This window comes from Merops nubicus, unplaced genomic scaffold (genome assembly GCF_000691845.1).
Source record: "Merops nubicus isolate BGI_N331 unplaced genomic scaffold, ASM69184v1 scaffold1892, whole genome shotgun sequence".
In the NCBI taxonomy this organism is placed as follows: Eukaryota; Metazoa; Chordata; class Aves; order Coraciiformes; family Meropidae; genus Merops; species Merops nubicus.
Window position 1 is genome coordinate 18016 of NW_008594049.1, and position 15571 is coordinate 33586.

The following is a 15571-nucleotide window of genomic DNA, read 5'->3' on the forward strand; positions in this document are numbered from 1 at the left end:
CCAGGCAGTTGAAGCAGGACCTCACAGCTTGCAGACTTCTTCCTTGGGCTGTGGGCAAGGGCAGGGATGTTGAGTGACAGAAGAAGGATACTTTTATTGGCAGTTCTGCCATTCGCTGTGCAATTCCAGGGCAGTGGGAGAGCTGAGAAAACAAAGTGTAAAAAGCAGGGGGAAGCTTTTGCTTGGATGGTATGAAGGCTGCACAGTTTGGGCAATCCAGCTGCTCTGCAGCTGAAGAACCTTTAGTTGGAGCCAGTGCTGAAGCTGTGAGAGGGCAGAAGAGTGTGTGAGCATGTGTGTATGAGCATGTGGGTGTGCTTGGGTGGAGAGCTGAGAGCATTGTCTCACCTCAACCAGGCAGCATTAACTGCATGGACTCTGTTCCTTTGCCTTTCCAAAAAGGTAACAGCATGCTCAGGAAAGGTTAAACTGGTTTGGTATCTTGGCAGTATAAAGGATGGAAAGCAAAATCCATTTCATGGCAGATAATATTCCACAGACCCCTGTGTGTGCCACTCTGTGATTTCCCTGAGTGGGGAGGGCTGCCACATAGCAGAAGTCTATACACTAAAGGAAGTAAATTACTTTGCTCAGGTCTCAAATAACCAAGGAATTAAAACTATTAATTTTGTCGCCCTTTTGTCCCTGCTAGAAAAATAAAATCCTGACCCCTTTTCTCTGTGCTGTGGATGCTGTGATTTCAGGGTATCAGATCGCCTACCGCCTGGCCAGCAGCAGCCCCAACAAGTTCACAACAGTGGAGGTTGGCTCAACAGTGAGGCAATTTACTGCTACAGATCTCACCCCTGAGTCAGCGTACATCTTCCGGACGTCTGCCAAGACCAGGCAGGGCTGGGGGGAGCCTCTGGAAGCAACGGTGATCACAACAGAAAAAAGAGGTAATGCCTGCAGCCACAGGTTGAGGTACTTGCTGTGCCGTGCCTCGGAGCCTGTGCTGCACTTAGGGGAATTTTAATAACAGGCTACAGCCTGCACACCTCCTCCTCCTCACCCCATAAACTCGCCCCAAACCATAGCAACCTCATGATTAGAGAAACCTGGTGAGCAAGACAGACTTTTATGAGACACAGTTCTTCTAACCTGCCGGGCTGTTGGAGATTGATTTTTCCATCAGCTGCTATATTGGCCATATGCAGCCTCCTTCTGCAGGCAGATCTTTTTTCAGCTCTCTCGTTTTCTAGAAAGATTGCAATCTTAAGAAAGTAAGTGATGGATGAATGATATTGATTAGGGAATGCAAAATGAGGGGCGGTGATGTTGCAGGATTTCTCCATAGCTCCTCCATCGTACCTCAGCCCTGACCTAGCGTGTTAGGAATTGCTCTGGCCTCTCACTGCTGCACTCTCGAGCAGAGTGTTTGCTTCTGGGTCACCCAGAATTTTTCTGCTTCTTACATCAGCCATAAAATGGTTATTTGCATTCTGAATCTCTAGTCAGACTCTGTTTGGTAGGGAACCTACTTGAAGAAAGCAGGAGTTAGGTGTGTATGAATGAAACCAGATGTTTGGACACCGAACGTATCAAAATGTGAAAGACACATAAGCTATTACAGAATCTGCTCTGCATCACTGCTTGTTTCTAATGCTTTGGCTCAAGTAACTGCTCAGTTCTCCAGTCTTAGAACCATTCTCTAGTGCTGCCAGTTAGAAAAATTTTATTTTCTACTTGTACGTGGATTTTTTTTTTCTTTTTTAATTTAGAGCTAAAAGAGAGTATATTGGTAAAGAACCAGAGTGTGGGTTTTCCTCTGTTCTTGTACCATATGTCATGTTTCACTGCAGATCATGGATCTGTTCTCTTGAGCTGTCAAACTCAAAATTAACCAGGGTAACTTTACCAATATCACTCCCTTGTGCATCACTGGATTTTGTGCCGTGTGCTGCTCTGACCCACTCTGCTGTCTGGATATTGTTCTTTAAGAAAACATCTCCCTCAAGAATTAGGACCATGCAACTTCTGTGATTTATAAAAATCACTGTTCAGAGAGGAGAACACTTCAGCAGCAACAAGGGCAGGCCTCCATAGACACCCTTCAACTATTGTTAGCTCCTTTGCATGTGCTTGTGTGCCTGGTCTTGGTTCTTGCCCAAATCTTACACTACAATACAACCAGTCATATTTACTTAAAGTTCTTAAAATGTGCCTGCTAGACAATCTCTTGTTTTGTCCTCTCGACACTTTGCAAATCATTTAGCACAAGTGTAAGGATGTCCCATGCTGTTTGCTCACAATGTCCTCTTAATTTTCCTATAACTCTTCTAAAAAGAGTTGACGTTGGCCTCATGTTCCGCCACCAGCAGTGAGGACCTGTGGGCTGTATTTCAACCACTTCTGGCCTGTCTAGCTGGTGTTAAAATTCCCACTGGCATATCTTTTTAGGTCGTGTGCAGCCTTCCCAGTGCAGTCCTAGGAGAAAGAACCTCTAGAGCTGTATTAGGAAACTTAAACTGCCTCTACTAAAGATACTGTCCATCAAAGAGATTTATCAGCTCAAGGTTTCTTCCACCGCTGTCTAGTTGCTGTCAAAGTGGGTGGAAGTTTAAAGTACAACATATGGAAGTTTTAAAAAAACCCACCATGCCAAATAAAGTGAATGCTCAAAGCTCGGAGCCTCTCCTTTTCAATAAAATGTGTTCTGATTTCCCAGACCATACACAAGCTGTTGCTGGGTACACAATAGCTCAAGGCAGAACTCCCAGCTCTGCTGCAGGAACAATAATCCCTCGTTGCTATCAATGCTGTAGGGTTATCTTGAATAGGCAAGGCATAGTATAAAATGAACCCTTTCTCTTTTTGATGGATGGCTCTGCTGTGTCTCTAGGCATGCAATGGAACCGAGTCCCAAGGCACTGAGATTTAGCTGAAGTGATCCCATATGTAACGTGTAGAGAGAAGAATGTGCAATCTCACATCAGCAAGATTGATATGAGGGGATGATAACGAAATTTATCCAGTGCAGCTATTCTGCTAACAAGTAAATAAACAAACTTGAAACTTGTATACATGACAATAAATATTCTTAAGTGAAAAGATATTTAATTTCCATTTGTAGAAACACATTTAATATCCTTGTAGGCCTTGATACTAAGGTAGGCACAAAAATTCTCTTGAAAATTAGAAAAATTGGTTACTCTTGTCCTTGAAATTCCTTGAGTAATCTCAATATAAATCTTTACATTTTACAACAATACCTGTGATTTACAGATCCTAAGTTGTATTCTGTCTGCTTTTTCCCAAGGTTATTCTGTGGTGCTTGCCATCTATATACTGATGTGATACCCTTCAGAGTAGTCAACACCAGGGATCAGGGCAGAACTGAGACAGGGGATGTAAATGTAGTCAGAAATTTATAAGTGCTCCATGGAGTCATATGGCCTGGCCTTCCATTCCTGCACAAACAGCTCACCTTAGCATTTGCTGGTGGCTAAACTCCCATAAATAAACTCTTTATACTAATGGTTTTGTACAAACAGTCAGGAAGTATATCTTGCAATAGAGGAGATTTTAAGATCTCTCATTAGCAGCAGAAGGAAACACAATCATGGGACACTGTCTACAAGATCTGACCTGCCCAAAACTGCAAGCTGGGTAAAGCTTATCAACAGAGAGTATTAAATCCCTGCACGACACTCACTTCCTCTGATAGAAGAACCCTGAATACCTGTCTCAGCCTGTCAGTGTGAGGCATTGACCTTTTGCATTGTACTTGGGCTCACAGGTTGCTGGCACCAAGGGCTTCCTCCAGCTAATAGCTTACAAATCTTTGGGCACCGATGTCAGCAAGAGCATGCTGCAGAGAAATGCCAAAAACATATAGGAAATAGTTTCAGGGGATGGCAGGGAAATGAAGTGCTTGGCATCCAGAGCTGTGAGGGATCAGGCAAGCAGAGGTGTGTTTATGGAAACAAGTGCTGATGAAGTTGAATTGAATTGCTTCTCAAAAGCAAGTCACTGCGGTGTCTCCAATCAATTTCTGCTTTATTACATGCCACACATTTTAATCAGAATCAATAATCTTCATGATAAACAATTAAACAATTATTCCTCACTCTATAGAGTTTCTCTATTGAAATCGATGGAGTGCGGAGCCGCAGTGACGGGAAAGGAGATCTATATTGGGAGGGTTGGGGACTGGCATGCTTACACCTGCATTACCATTCCCTGCCTCATCCAAACCCTGTACGCTTAATTACTCTGGAGAGAGCTCCCTCAGCATTGGCACTGCCTGCTTTGACTTTGCAGGTTCAAGGTTAGTGGATATGAAAGGAAGAATCGGGCAGATCTGGAAGGGAACTGCGGCAGGTACTCAAGCCTCGGCTCTGCTCCGTCTCCAAGCCAGGGTTTGGAAGCAGCAGCAGCAGGAGCTGCTAATGGTTCCTGGTTCCTTGCTCAGAGAGAGCTGGTGCAGGAATCCAGTGTCACAACAGCCTGTTCCAGCTCATTCATTCCTCCTCTTCATGCCTTGGCTGGGGAGCAGCTGGTGGAGGAGAATGCTAACATGGAGAGAACATGGTTCTGTGGTAGTGAGTAGTAAGCACAGGTTGAAAAGTGAACTAGTTTACAGGCAAATTCTTTTAAAAGAGCAGCTGCAGCTAGAGGCTTAGCTGAGTTTCCTTAAAGATTCCCTTGGTTTTCTTGGCTGCTGGTCCTGATGATTCTTCCTTAACCCGCCAGGTTCAGACCCCCAAGTGTGGTGTCTGTTGGTAGAAAGGTGTATATCCAATGGTGGCCTTTTATGCATGGAGCTAAGAATCAGTTTTACTGCTGTTCTTTTCAGTAAAAGGTTAAGGAATGGGGTGGCTTGTGTACTTCATGGGGAAAATCCAAAAGTTCAGTCTCCTGTGCCATTAAAACTGTGAAAACCCGATCAGACTGTCACATTTTATGCTAGCTTGAATTTCCTCTCAAAGCAGTACCAACCTATGGTTTCATTGCAGAACGACCAGCACCTCCCAGGCAGGTGATGACCCCCCAGAGCGATGTGTCATCCCGGAGCCTGCTGCTGAAGTGGGTCCCTGGGAGTGATGGGTCCTCACCAATACGATATTTCACAGTACAAGTGCGAGAACTGCCAAATGGAGACTGGCAAACCTACTCCTCCTCCATCAGCCACGAGGCAACGTCCTGCATCATTGAAAGGTATCACCTGATCCCAGGCTAGCGTAGGAATTCCCACACTTCCCACTTCCAGTTTTTAGGAAACTAAAGCAAGCAGCAGTCAAATTCACAGTCTTTTTGGGGGAGAGGGGTTAAGTGAAATCCCATCTCCCATTTCGGAGGGGGTGGTATGAGCAGCGCTTGAGAGATTTGCTGAAGGTCATGCCATAAATCTAATTAAAGTTGGATAGCAATGCATCTTTTGAAGCCCTTCCTGAAAGCTCAACGCTGTAGGTAGCACCGTTTAGCTACACAGGCTAAACCATACGTAGCTACGCTATGCTCTGTAAAATACAACTAGTTAAAAATCCCTGCAGTAGTGGTTGATGTTAAAATCCTCTCAGTGCTGCGTTGTAATTATCTCTATATAAGCTTTTCCAGATGAAATGAGAACCGTTTTTATCTGTATTTTCCATACTGAAGTTTATAGATAGCATCAGAATGTTTGAACTTTGTTATTCAGGCTTCATTATATCCTCAGCAATGCTGTTGTAATTAAAGTCCTTGTAACATCTGTGAAAGCAATTGAATGTCTATGAGGAGGTACTTGTTTTGCTGTCCATTTCCTCTGTTGACGAGCTAGTACAAATTAGGTTATTTCTAAAAGGCTGTGAGCTTTCAGAGAATCAAGTGTTTAAAGCACTCAGACACAGATTTTTCAGGTCTGTTATAAAAACTTCAGTGGCTATGGTATATGGCAGCTCATTGGTCATGTGCCAGGAGATACAGATACATTCCTAACCTTTCATCTAACTGTGCAGAAAAAAAAGAGAACTTGGCAATTATAGGTACAAATATAGACCTGATTCATTGACCTTGGAGGTCTTATAACCAACCTGAATTATACCCAGTATCTTTGCAGTCAAAACCTGTAAGATCATGGAAACAAGGTGGGTAATTTAGAGTTGACATCGGCATTACTGAAAACAAAAGATCAAGAAAGACCATTCAAATTGTTTGAGCTGCTGTAGGTAATGGTGTCCTGCAAGGGTGGCACTGCTGAAAAATGTTTCTTCTCTCTCTTGCTAAAAGCATTTTCCTGTGAAAGTCCAGAGGAGCAGCACATACGTGATGTGAGAGTGCTGCCCATCAGAATGCATTATCCCTTAATGTTTAATCATTCCTTACGAGTAACTTTACTCAGGTTTGGAGTCAGCGTTATATCTGCCAGCTGATGGCTAGACACTAGCAATTAATTAGCTAAATCCCCTGTAACTTACAGCTCTGCATTTCTAGCCTCTGCATGTTACTAAGAAGGCAGCCTCCCCCACCCCTTCCCTGCCAAGTCAAGAGAGAAGAATCTTTGTGAAGGTTATGTCAGCTGGAAATCACTCTGTGCATATCTTAAAGCGTTGCGTAGATAAAAGAGCTGCAGGGAACCTGTTGTTACTGTCTTTATTAAATAATCCAGGTAATGGCATTAATTCGAAATTCAGTAGGAATAAAAGGCACTGATCAAATGGTGTGGTCTGGAGGATTAGTCAGAAGGCTGGTGCTCTGAATTCCAGTGCCTGCTGCACACTGGTGACCCTGGGCACTTTACCTGCTTCCTCTCTGCATGTCACCTCCACCCATGCACCGAGGATGAGCTGGCCCACAGATTTGTCTTGAGGATATCTCAGGCACCTTGAAAGCCTGGTTTTGGATAGCTGTGCAAAACTCAGATAACAGCACATCTTGTCCTTTCCAACCAGCCCCAGTCATAGGCTGCTCCATGAACGGCGACTTCATGGCTCTTTCCTGGAGCCCAGTTCAGCTGTGAATCCGTGTGTGCTTTCAGGAACTCAGGCCAGTGGAAATCTGAGAGGATGCTGGTGGTAGCAAGGGTGTGAACACCCCATGCCACGAGGAAGCTGGGGGAGGCTGCAGGGGAAAGGCCATGTGGAGAAGAGACAAACAGCTCCATGACTTCAGCTGCCAGTGGACAGGTCCTCTGTAGAGGCTTGTTCTGAGGCAGATTGTGGCGGTGTAGGGAGATTTCAACCTGCAGCCTTATTTTTTACATTCCACAGCTTGAACCCCTTCACGTCGTACAGGCTGCGGGTGAAGGCAACCAACGACATCGGGGACAGTGACTTCAGTGTGGAGACTGAGCCCGTCACAACCCTGCAGGATGGTAAGTGAGGAGGAGAGGCATGGGGTGGGTGCTCCTGGGCTTGCTGGACCCACTGCAGTGTGTGCTCCACTGGGACTGTGGAGTGAAAATCCAACAGCCAGCGCAGTTCTGTTCATAGCAGATTGATACAGGTAGTAATGAGGTGTGGCTGAATTAAAACAAGCAGCCTTAAGTGGCCTGCTGTGCCCTCTGATAATGAATCATACTTTCAGGAGTCTCAAAATGGAATTAAACTCCGTTTGATTGGCTTCCAAACTCTGCACTAACCATTATCTTTGCAGAAATTGAATAATTTAAAGAGCTCATTAAAAATAAATGTAGAACCATGCATACATTTGAAGAAGTTTCTTCAATTGTTTTCACTCACAATCCACATCAGTCTGCAATATGCAAAATTGCTGAGGTATAAGTAAGAAAGAGCATGAAGCTCCTGGAAACATGAGCATTTAATCCTGCAGATCAGGGCTAATAAACTGTGAATGACATTGACAAGGCTTTTATTTTTAGCCTTAGAGATCAGCTTCTAATTCCTTGATTGTGTAGAGTCAATGCTTGAATGCAGAAGTAGCTCATGTCTTGAATGGAGAAAGGACCTCTGCGAAGCATAAAAAAGCATCAGTATTTACCCTTAGCCTGTGAAATGGCATGAGAAATACTGAGATAGATAGACACAGATATATAGATATGTGGTGCTAGAGATTAGCTAGTATTTCATACAGCTCATGGAATGACTAGTTAAATACGACATTGAGATATAAAAATAGGAAACACTTTTGCCAAAGAGTTTTTAAAGAATGTGATCTTGAAATCAGCAAAACAGAGGCCAGAGCTCAGGAGTATCCCACGTTAGGCAAGAACCCATGTGATGCCTGAATAATGTGCCTAGCAGCCTTTTAAAGACCACCTAGCTCTCCACCTTCCAGAGCAGCAGCTGCTGCTGGGTGCAGGCTGTATCTGCTACTAATGAGGCAGCACTGACTCACCGTTTCACAACTGAAAATTTTATTTTCAATTCTCTTTGAATTTAGCTGCAGTGAGTCCAGAGCTGTGTTTGGCCTCTTCACAATGCAACAGGGAAATCCTGTGAAAGCTTCTCACTTCCTTAACAAACTGAACGTTTATTCCGCTGAGCAAACCTGGGTCTGCCACTGGAGCATTGCACTGTGGAGGGCTGTCAGCTCCTGATAAGCCTTCTCCTCTTCGTATTGGAGCTGCTAGAGCGTGTGTGTGAGAGTGGGTGATGGGCCACAGCCACAGGAAAGGGTTAACCCATGATAAAACAAGCTGTCCTAACTAAAATAATCTGTGACTGTGTGACACAGGCTCCTAAAAACAAGGTGGGCTTGCCCTAACTGTGGCAAAACTGTTGCTCACTCTTTCAAGCACACAGCTGGTTTAACTTCCTCTCCAGTGTGTATCCAGTCGTTTGTAAGTGGCTGGCATGCTGCAGCTTCCTTCAGATTTATGCCCTCACCTTTTCTGTGGCAAAAATACGATGGAGTGGTTTGCTCACTCTTTCAAGCGTGCACACAGCTGGTTTAACTTCCTCTCCAGTGTGTATCCAGTCGTTTGTAAGTGGCTGGCATGCTGCAGCTTCCTTCAGATTTATGCCCTCACCTTTTCTCTTGTTCCTGGTCGAGCTGCCAAGGCTGCAGGTAGAGCGAGGGGTGTGTGAGAAGTGGCTGGCTTCTGCCTGGACTGCAGTGTTCACATCCACAGCTTTGCTTTTGAGACACACCACGTAGTAGCTGGGACAGAAGATTTTCTTCAGCAGTGAAGAAAGAGAATCTGATGAATAAAAGCTGCCTGTTTCCCACCCTGTTGCTGTAACAGCTCTGGTTACCTTTTTTTCTTGTTTAGTTCCAGATGAACCACCCAGTTCTGTGTTAGTGACTCCCCACACAACCTCATCTGTCCTTGTGCAGTGGCAGGTAGGTAAAAGGAAAAAATCTGATGTTTCTGGAACAATTTTCTTGTTGCTTTGACTTGTTTGCCTTAATAATACATTGCAAGGGACATTTTCCTGACCTGGAAGCAGCGTAGTAAAGTTGAAGGACTGCAGCTACTTCCCTATTTTCCTGATCTAGGCATATATTTTAGTGATGGATGGAAATTTCTGGCAGTTACTTTTACTTTGTGCCCCATGAGGGAAAGCTTGGGAGGTAAAGGAGTCTCTGTAGTGATGCCCAAGGTCATTACTTGTACAGATTCTCCTGTCCTTTCGTTGATATCAGGAGACAGGCATCTTTACATGGAAAGCATTCAACAGAGTGTGGCGTCGGTAAAGATCAGGTAATCAAAAGCTCACCTTCGTTCACATCCCATTCTGCCTCCTTTAGCTGCTGAAATAATCAGAAGCACATGCTGTGCCTGAGATCCTGTTCATACCTTTGAGGAACTCCACATGCCCTTTTGGCTTTTTGAGGGCTAAAACCTGAGATTTCTTCAGAGAAAAGAAAGGAAGTTTGAGCGCTCTGTAATATCTCTGAGTCGGATGTGGAAGTATTCCTGCCAAGCCCGTGTTTTTTTATAGGCATTTCTTCTGCTTTCCTTTGTCTTTCAATACTGGCCTCCTGGGAGATGCTGGAACATTTTGTGACCCAGTGCCTGAGGCTTCTTTTTGCAGAGTGAACATTAATGTGGGGAACCCTGTGGGGTACTGCATGTTCTCACTAACCTGTCCTGCTAAGCCTCTGCCCACCCTGCTCCTGAGACAACATCCCCCCACATAACAAGGATAACTTTGGGCTGATTGTATTTATAGTGAAAAATGTACATATATTTACAGTACAAATGGGCCTCCTTGCATTTTGGGGAAAAAATATATGTATGAGGGTCTGTTTATTGATATGTAGCAGCAGTGTCAAAAATGTGCCTGGCTGTACTGCTGGGTTGCTGGCCCAGGCTCACGCAGCATAATACCAAGCAACAGCATTGCTTGCAGCATGTTGAACAGTTTTACCAAAGAAATTAGGGAGAGATGTAAATCTACCACCCCACCTACAAATAAAGCCCACGGTGAAGGAAAAAAGGTACACAAAGAGAGGACAAAGAGGATGTGAGGCATGATGTACCACAGAAACAAACATTCCCCCAATTGACTGATTATTGGTGTGTAGTTAATGTGAAATAGGTGGTTGTTTAGGTAATTGGATGCCTTTTATTTCATGAAAATGAAATGGGGTGGTTGTGCCAGAGCCATCTCAAGGGAGTTGTGGGCGATTATATGTCATTACTACATGTATATTAATAGGTCCTGGTAATTCAGCCGTACTATATTCTTCAAATAAACAAAAATCTTCAAGTCCCACAATAACCTCCAATTAGGAGGAAGTTTCACAGTGGTGTCTAAGAAATAATGTAAACTAAAAACAGCAGTCAAGCTAAATGGGAGAGTAGATTTCCAAGCAAAGCTAAATTTTTAACTTTGAGCCGTGTGAATAATTCACAAAACAAACTCTGGATGCACTATCTGTGCTTTCAGCTGCTTGGTCCAATCAGTCCATTATTTTTAAATTTAAAGTAGGAAGAAAATAAGTAATTTCCACTGAGGTCTGTTGTATCAATAATGCAAGGTATTTCAAATGTTCTGGGGGATGTTACAGTTAACATCAGCATCATGTACTGTTCTGCTTCTGCCTTAGAGATAACAATTATTCAAACTTACATTTTGGTCTTTTTGTGCTGTTTAAAAATAATAATAAAACCATGTTTCTCTTACTTCTCTATGACATTACAGGCTGCCACTCATAATCATTTTACCTATTTCAGCAGATCCCTTGGGCTTTCCTATAAAATCCTAAATAATCCATTACATCAAAAGCAGAGTTTTGTCCATGAAAGACAGATAGGAAGGGGAAGACCTGACCTTTTAGCTGAGTACCCTTTTCAGGAAAGAATCATCATTTCCATGGCAAGGAGAACAGTTTTCAAACCATTTATTTTCTGAGCTCCCCTGTCTTAAATTTAAGGAAGGAAAAAATGGAGAATCACATGAAAGCCTAAGAAAACAATGCTTGCAATCAACAAACCAGTGTTGTACCACAGTGAGGAATTAGCTCTACCTGTTAGGGAGCTATGTGACAGAGTAGGGAGTAAAAATCTCTTTCTCTGCATCAGTAGTGGTTTCCTTTTAAGATTCTGTAGGATATTCCACCTCATTGTGGGGTGGTTTTTTATTTATTAAAAAAAAAATTAAATGCATTAAAATAGGAAAATAGAATCTTTCCAAGAGCACCTCCCTTCTAGATAATAATTAACTGAAATACAAATCCACGTAATGTTCACAGTGATGTTTGCACCGTGTGAATGAGCACAGGCTTTGGTTGTTTGCAGCCTCTCTCCTCCTTTGTGATCATGTACTCAGGGATGTGTCTTGGTGGGACAGTGCTTCTCTGTGCCCTTGCCTGGGGAGAAGGCAGTCCTTGTGCTTTGGGCCATGACTCCTCCCTGCCAGGCCAGGAGGTGGCAAGGACACTGCCATGGTGTGGAGCCTTTCTCTGCTAGGGCACCATCAGGGTAAAGCAAACTCAGTATAAGCTAGAAAAGAGGAAGGTCAGAAGCTTAGAAAAGAAAAAAAAAAAGATCATAATAGATACACTAGTAATTACCAGTAAACCATGTCTCATCTTTACTTTGCAGGGGAGAACGTTCCAGCTGGTCCATGAAGGACCATGTCACCAGGCAGTCCTGGAGCAGGCTGTCACTTTGCTCTGTTTGCTCAGTCCCTTGAAGAAGGGGCTCTTCTTCCTAGTCACACGTGACTAGGAAAGGCTCTTGTACAAGAGGGTGATTAATTTGCCTTGTAAAATGGAGTCTGAGAGGGAATATGATTGCCCTTTTTAAAATACATCACGGGAGTAAATGCCCCATGGGGAGCAGAACAATTTAAGCCAAAAGGCAATGTTAGCACAGGAGCAAATGGTTATAAACTAGCTATGAATTATTTAGATTAGAAATTAAATGAAGGTTTCTAAGCGCCCAAGTAGTGAGATCTGGAACAGCTTTCCAAAAGGAATACTGGGAAGCAGAAATATCAGCTTGTTTTCTGGTAGAGTTTGCTCTGTTTGTGAAAAGGACTTTAAGCAGCTGACCTTCTGCAGTCTTGAGGGTCTTGATGGTTCTTGAGGTCCTTCACAATCCTGTATTCCCAGATCTTTCTGTAATGCAGGTGCTAAATAATAGTGAAACATGGTCAGAGCTTCCCCCAAAGGATGGAGCACAGTAGTGAACATGAAGCAGTGATGAATGAGGTTCTCCAACTGTGCAGAGCAAATACAGCAAGATCTTGGGACTATTTGGATTGTTTTCAGCAAAAGAATGCAGCTTCTTGCAGGAGCAGTGGCTGCTCCTTTTCCTGGTAGCTGTGTGGCTTTCTTATACTCTGGTTCACATAATTTTCTTTTTTGGTTTCCATAAGCTGCATTCTTTCTACTTATACCTTCAGCCCTCACCCAAAGCGATGTCCTTTGCATTGAGACAGGACAACCTTCTCTCTCCTCTTGCCATCATAATGAAGTAAGGGAAAATTCTTGTCGTTTCTGGAGGCAGAATGCTGGGTTATTACTAAATATCCTCCTCCTTTCCTGTAAAAACATCCTTACTTTCTTCATGAAAAACACATGTCGTATTACCTTCTGTTGTGATTGCCTTTCCCACCAGTGGTTAATTTTTCCACAACGGACAGAAGATTTTCCTAGTAAAGTTCTCAAGGCTGCTAGGGGTCTTTCTGGATTAAAGGCAAGATCATCATTAAAATCCTTTTCATTTATACTTTCAGCCCCTTAAATTTCACTACAAGAATCTTTAGAAGATAAATGGCTCAGGGCATCTTTTCTTCTCTGAAGTTCTCTACCCTGTATGAGACTCATTAAATTTGCCCCCCTCCCTCCCAAACATGAAGAGTCCTTTTGCTTGTATCTCTGTGTAAGCAAGCCATTCAGACAAAAGTCTCATTTTTCAGTGTACTGGCTGTATATCTGTATCTGAAGGAAGATGTGAGGGGCTGCTAAAGAATCCTTGCTGAGGTACTATGTCTCTGAGAAGCTTCCAACACGTTGCAGAAGAAAAAACACCTCGTATCTGAGCAGCCCAATGCACCATACTGCTCCAAGCTGTTCTGGAGGAGACCTGGGCTTGCCTGGGAGGCTGGACCTGTGCAACACACCAGTGTCCATCAAACTGTGACTCCTCCCTAAATCCCTCTCTGAGACTCTTAGACCTATTTTCATCTTCCTAATTAAGGCCAGAATGTGCCTAATTCTTTGCTATTTTCTCATCAATCTTTCAGTAAAATAATGCCACTAAAGAAATTCTGTCTTTATTTCTTTTCATCTCGGAAGAGGTGAAATCCTGTTTTGCTCTTCCACTGTTGTTGGCCACCACATGCATTTTCAGGGAGGTGCTTATTTATATTCTCTATCATGCACAAGTTTCTGTGGACCAAGAAGGAAAGCAGCTTAGGTCTTAGTGTAGTGCATTGGGTATCAATTTTTAAGTAAAGGACCTTTTGTATTTGCTACAGCTGAGTGAAATCATCAAAGTTGCCTTTAACTTGTGTGCTTCAGATCGCACAGCCTTTTCCTCTGTGTATTAGTAATGGCTATTTTCACCACTGTGTCCCTTCACACAGGACATGTGTCAGCCCCTGCCCGTGGTGGTGGAATTCTGTTGCAGTGCACATTATAACAATGCCCATTCCTCATGTGAATGTTTTTCAGCCACCCAAAGCTGAGAGTGTGAACGGTTTGCTGCTGGGATACCGCATCTACTATCGGGAGCTGGATTATGACACTGGATCTGGAACAGAATCCAAAACCATCCAGAACCCTTCAGCTTTAAGAGCAGAGCTCACACGTAAGCCTGTGTTTTGGACCCTGTAATATCCCAGAAAAATAACCCCTTGGTATGCCTGGCATTATATGCCCTCTTGCCCCATGGAAATAATGCACAATTGTGTCTAAGGTCGTTTGGGATAATTTATTTTTTACACAATCAGGATGAAGATGCTGAAAAAGTGCTAATAACGTGTGTCTGATCGGCATCACTTTTGATGGTAGATGTTAATCTACGCCAGCACGCTTGAATTGATGTTCTGTCCCACATGTATCCTGTTTTCCTGCTTTTTTCTACCTCCATTTCATTACCTGGGTATATTTTGTTCTGCCATCAGATAAAACCAGAGAGACTTCACTTTCCTCAGCTGGGAAACTTTTTCTTTCTTGCTATTTTGTAATAGTTTTTATAATTACCATTTTGTTTTACTGTTTGCAGTAGAAGAAAATAGCTGAGGAGAAATTTTCAGTAGAATTTTTATAAATTCAAAATACTTGTCCCTGTTTTGGAAGGAAGTAGCAAAACTGAGCGAGAATTTTAAGGTGCATACTTGCCATGTTGGTCACTGAGGGTTTGGGCTCATGTGGAAAGAAGGTGTAGAGGAAGAGGAACAATAGAAAAAATATAAAGGATTTTTAGACAAAGGCTAGAAAGGAAATCAGAGTGAAGAATAGGCAGAATAAAATCATGAGGGTCTAAGATATGAGCACTCTAGCTTGGCAGATTAGTCCAGCAATGAGATGCACTTATGGAGGGACCACTCTTTGTCCTGTTTGGTGTCAGTGGAATATTCAGAATAGGATAATGGTCTCTCTAAGAGCAGCAGAATAGGGTTGAGTGAGACTATTTTAGTGTCTTACATTATATTCCACGTTTCCCCGGACCCATAAAAGTGACTTTGACAAAAGCAAAAGTGATTTTTGTGGGGGTGTGGAAAAAGTGGATGCTTTAAAAATAATGTAAGCACCTAACTCTGACCTCACTTATATGGTCAGTGCTGAATAAGACCTCTCAGACTGTGCAGAGTTTTAACCAGGCCAGAGTAGAGATGTAAAGCTCCTATGGTTAGAGGTGTGCATAAGACTTTTTTCCCAGACAAAAGGTGAATGACTGGCTATGTATATTATCATGTTATAATGACTTTGGATGCTGTCTAGTCTCCCAAGCCAGGGAGTCTGTGAAACTTACTGGTTTCCTCTCTTCCCTCTTCTTGGCTGGCCCTGCAGCTATGTTCCTAATAGCTGTCGAGTACAAAAAAACATGCTGTACCTCTCCAGGGAGCTGAGAGAGAGAGAGAAAGGGGTGGAGACAAGTGTATTTTAAGAGAAATTTCCCTTTTTCTCCTCATAATATGACAATTCTCACCTTAGAACACCCCCATTCCTCACTGGCCCGAGGTTTTGCACAGCTTAGCATATTATTACAATTCACTCACAGCAGGAA

At 43.2% G+C, this 15571-nt stretch overlaps 1 protein-coding gene across 1 annotated transcript in view; it reads left to right on the forward strand.

The window, feature by feature from the left end:
- LOC103768450 (protein sidekick-1) overlaps window positions 1-15571 on the forward strand; it is a gene marked incomplete at its 5' end in the record, with an annotated part of 77383 nt that overhangs the window by 16234 nt on the left and 45578 nt on the right. Inside the window, 5 exons of the mRNA XM_008935593.1 lie at window positions 705-899; window positions 4959-5160; window positions 7191-7294; window positions 9155-9225; window positions 14014-14149. Of these exons, the coding sequence (XP_008933841.1) occupies window positions 705-899; window positions 4959-5160; window positions 7191-7294; window positions 9155-9225; window positions 14014-14149 (708 nt within the window). The remainder of the gene's footprint in view (window positions 1-704; window positions 900-4958; window positions 5161-7190; window positions 7295-9154; window positions 9226-14013; window positions 14150-15571) is intronic.